General features: G+C 42.2%; 1 protein-coding gene across 1 annotated transcript; it reads left to right on the forward strand.

Annotated features, from left to right (window-relative positions):
* The first annotated feature begins 590 nt into the window (after nucleotides 1-590).
* On the forward strand, nucleotides 591-1,594 carry LOC120545077 (tripartite motif-containing protein 29-like). Its single transcript, XM_039779069.1, has one exon. It carries the CDS (start codon nucleotides 605-607, stop codon nucleotides 1,592-1,594), a length of 990 nt encoding a protein of 329 aa, XP_039635003.1. The 5' UTR covers nucleotides 591-604.
* The last annotated feature ends 3,405 nt before the right edge of the window (nucleotides 1,595-4,999 follow it).

Below are 4,999 nucleotides of genomic sequence, written 5' to 3' on the forward strand. Positions count from 1 at the left end.
GAAAACTCCAGAGTACTTTGAGGAAGTCTGAGAAAACGAGGCAGCAAGCGCGCTAGCAGAACAGCTAAAAATGGTGGATAAAAAAGTGAGCAGACAGCCTTGAAACAAGGGGTTTTAAACACCACAAACCCCACCCTGTAGGGCGTTTTTAAAATCAAACCAATAGCAAACCCATTCTTAACAGCTAACCATTGGTCTATCAGACGTGTTTAACACCTTTTTTTTACAAAATGTAAATGATGCCTCACCCCCACGTAAACCATGACGGACCGCGACACCGGACGTCATCACATCCGCTAGATGCGCGCAGCTTCGACGATTAGATGCACTACCATATTCGGCCACTAGATGGCGCTCGCGGGGTGCCGACGTTCGACCGCGGACGTCATCACATCCGCTAGATGCGCGCAGCTTCGACGATTAGATGCACTAACATATTCAGCCACTAGATGGCGATCGCGAGTAACGACGTACGGCGCGCCGTCATCACGCGACGCCATATCATCAGTTGGCATGGCAGGTTTGCGTGTGCGTGTGAGATGACGTCACACATGCACGCGCAAAACCGCCATCTTTATACTACTCCTGTGGACACAGCTACTGCATGAACTGTATTAAAAGCTTCTGGGATGTAGAGGGTAGAAAGTACATCTACAGCTGTCCTCAGTGCAGGAAGACGTTCACACCGAGGCCTGTCCTGCTGAAAAACACCATGTTAGCAGATTTAGTGGAGGAGCTGAAGAAGACTGGACTCCAAGCTGCTCCTGCTGATCACTGCTATGCTGGAGCTGAAGATGTGGCCTGTGATTTCTGTACTGGGAGAAAACTCAAAGCACACAAGTCCTGTCTGCAATGTCTGGCTTCTTACTGTGAGAAACACCTTCAGTTTCATTATGAATCAGAGACATTCAAGAAACACAAGCTGGTGGAGCCGTCCAAGAAGCTCCAGGAGAACGTCTGCTCTCGTCATGATGAGGTGATGAAGATGTTCTGCCGTACTGATCATCAGCTTATCTGTTATCTCCGCTCTGTGGAGGAACATAAAGGCCACGACACAGTCTCAGCTGCGGGAGAGAGAGCTGAGAGGCAGAGAGAGCTCGAGGGGAGTCGACAAAACATCCAGCAGAGAATCCAGGACAGAGAGAAAGATGTGAAGCTGCTTCAACAGCAGGCGGAGGCCATCAATCGCTCTGCTGATAAAGCAGTGGAGGACAGTGAGAAGATCTTCACTGAGCTGATCCGTCTCCTGGAGAAAAGAAGCTCTGATGTGAAGCAGCAGGTCAGATCCCAGCAGAAAAGTGAAGTGAGTCGAGTCAAAGAGCTTCAGGAGAAGCTGGAGCAGGAGATCACTGAGCTGAAGAGGAAAGACGCTGAGCTGAAGAAGCTCTCACACACAGATGATCAAAACCAGTTTCTACACAACTACCCCTCACTGTCACCACTCAGCCAATCAGCATCCAGCATCCATATCTGTCCTCTGAGCTGCTTTGAGGACGTGACAGCGGCCGTGTCAGAAGTCAGAGATAAACTACAGGACGTCCTGAGAGAGAAGTGGACAAACGTCTCACTGGACAATCTGCATTGTATTATTTAGGCAAGGCAGGCAGCTTTATTTGTATAACCCATTTCAGCAACAGGGCAATTCAAAGTGCTTTACATAAAAGATTAAAGAGCAGTTAGAAAACAATTAAAAACAATCTTTCTTTCCACTTTCTTGGTTTTAGTGAGTTTTAGTTGCTTTTCTTAAAGCATCTTGCTTGTTTTGACGTTTTAGAAGTGATGAGAGGTTGTTTGTTTGTTGAGAAAAACATTCGGGGAGACCCAGAAGCTCTCAATGTGCTCAGTTGAGATCTGTTATTTTACCTTTGATTGTTGAAACAGGACGATATGTTAAAAAAGATCTTTACTGAGATGATCTGTAGATATTAGTTGTTGTTTGTTATTCATGTATTTCTCCACGTTATGTATCTGCGGGACAGGAAGATGTCTGTTAAATAGCGGTGTCTTGTAATCCCATGTGGGACGGGCCAAATGTTTGAGCCAACATTTCCTCTCTGCACTGACTCAATAAATATTACACTAAAACTAACTGTGTTTCATTAGTATTTCCTCTTCCCCCCGGCCCTTAATATTACGTAACAGTATACATTGCCAAAAGCCACAAGGGCATAACTGCAAAGCATTATGGGTGATATTCCACTCTTAAGTGACCATCGTTGTTCACTCGTTCCCTCTCCTGTTGCCTGGTCCTAGCTAAGGTCAGTCCTATTTACTGGAGCAGTGAATAACATTTGTATTGCAAAAAGAAGCTCATGGGATGGGAATGATTGTTCCAGGTATTAGAGAATGTAACCGTGCAACCGGCCAGCCCGCTTGAGTCTAATGTAATCAGGCGGTTTCTTGGTTCTCGGCAAGTTTGAGATATTAACCAAGCCTTGTTTCTGGTGCATCTTAGAGGTTTGTGTTCATGACAATTCACACATTATCGATGGGGAAGTACATCACATACAAATAAACGTCATGTTATCTTGGTAGTTATGTTAAGTTAAAGGTTAGAGAAGTGAATGTTGCTACATGGTAGGTAGGCTGTCACGAGGAGACCGCACACCACTACTGGACGAGACCGTAAGGACCGTAACTGAGGCTACTGCATGAGTCTATATTCAAACAGGTGTCTCGGTTCTCGGCAAGTTTGAGTTATCAACTGATCCCAGAAGCCTTTATTTCTCGTGCATCTTAGATGAGTGTGTACATACAAATTCATAAGCTACATTATCGATGGATATCACATACAAATACACGTCATGTTATCTTAGTAGTTATGTTAAGTTAAATGTTTGTTACGTGATAGGTAGGCTGTCACCAGGAGACCGCGCCCCAGGCTACTGAACGAGACCGTAACCGTGCCTAATGCATGAGTCTATGTAATCAAACCGGTGTCAGCACCATGGACAGTCCCATAGATATAGAAAAATAGATATGAAATAATTTATACTTGCCATTCCAGGATAGAACCACTTGGCAGCCATCTTACCAGGGTTAAGTTTTAGAATTGCTTCAATTGGATCAATGTGGAAAGAGGCTCATGTTGTCTTTATAATCCTTATATTTTTCTACCAATACATCAATAGTGGTTTTAATTCAAAGTCATGACTGTAAGACAACTGTGCCTTTCTAGAACGAAACAACATTTTGGAATTTTGATTGATATAGCTCCAAGAGAACAAGTAATTTGTTCAATCATAAAGATCATCTCATAATTTTGCATTTATATTGCAGGTAATAATTAAATTTTTTCAATTTTGCCTGAACTTAATATATAAAAACTATCTTTGGTATTCTGAATGGCTAATATACATTAAACAATATTTTTTAATGTAGAAATCCTAAATAGATTCAGTATTATGGTCTATGGCGGTAGTTACGATAAGAGACATGAGAGAAACATCCAACTGTAATTTATTAATACATTTATTTATGTCTGTAGATTTTATCTCAACTATAACACCACATTTCCCATCAACCCCGCTACTTCCTGTTTAGTGTTTGTTTTCTTACAGACAAGTGGCCGGCGTGGAGTTTGTTTTGACGATAAGCGGAGTAGTTGAAGAGCCTCGCTAGCTTCAATGAGTTTTTGTTGATAAAGGCTATAATGACTTCAGCAGAACTGCTGATGGACTTGTCTTAAATTTTCATTGCGCTAACGTTATGGAAATTACATTCACGATAGTAATGCGGAGACTTTGCTGCTGAAGTAGGAATCGTTTCTGGATTGACGTTACTTTACCTCATCAAGACATGGATTATTAAGTTTTAATTTGCTTTACTGAAAGGAAAATCGTGTAAAGGCATGAGGTAAGCTGACAACAATAGATGTTAATATATGATGCCTGACAGCAGGATTCAACATGGCTAATGTTTGGGGACTTAACGTTAGGATGTGAAAATGTACCGTTAAGTGCGGCTGGTCGGTTACGGCTCCATGTTGCTGGATGTGGCTACTGTTGATTTGTGTAAGATAACTTTACTCTATGTGTAACGTTACATTTTAACGTACCGTTAGCTTGCTGGATTTGTCTTGAGATATTATAAAATGACTTTTAGGAGTAAAGAAGAGTACTTGTCGTTAACTTTAATTTAACTGAAAACTTAACGCAGAATGAGTGAAATCAGCCTCATAGCAGTCAATGTAGGTTGACATGGGTAATATTAACGACGCGTAAAAAAAAAAAATGTTTTAACGTTACTAAATGTCTTATTTGAGATCAAAAATTAATCAACTAAAACGATGTTTGCTGTGCATAAGTGCTGTTAAGAGCTAGCTAGCAATGACCAATAACAGTTGCTAGGTAACGTAAATAGCTAGTTAGCTAGTTCACCAACTTTTCTGTATTTATAGTTAAAAAAAGAAGAGAAAAAATACTCCATCTACTCCTACTGAGTCTCTTCGGTCCTTCTGGTAAAGCAGTTCGGTGCTGCACAGCTGACAACCATGCTTGCTGCCATAGATGACAATTGTAAACAGTACCCTAATAAAATGGCGGACAGTTATACCATTAGTTATGACGTCATGTCATATCTATTGTTCTATATCTATGGACAGTCCCCTCTGTTTTAGTAACAAGGCTCGGTTTCAGCACCATGGACAGCCACCTCTGTTTTAGTAACAAGGCTCTGTTTCAGCACCATGGACAGTCCCCTCTGTTTTAGTAACAAGGCTCTGTTTCAGCACCATGGACAGCCACCTCTGTTTTAGTAACAAGGCTCCGTTTCAGCACCATGGACAGCCACCTCTGTTTTAGTAACAAGGCTCTGTTTCAGCACCATGGACAGTCCCCTCTGTTTCAGTAACAAGGCTCTGTTTCAGCACTATGGACAGCCACCTCTGTTTTAGTAACAAGGCTCTGTTTCAGCACCATGGACAGTCCCCTCTGTTTCAGTAACAAGGCTCTGTTTCAGCACCATGGACAGCCACCTCTGTTTTAGTAACAAGGCTCCG

Source organism: Perca fluviatilis, chromosome 17 (genome assembly GCF_010015445.1).
Source record: "Perca fluviatilis chromosome 17, GENO_Pfluv_1.0, whole genome shotgun sequence".
NCBI lineage: Eukaryota > Metazoa > Chordata > Actinopteri > Perciformes > Percidae > Perca > Perca fluviatilis.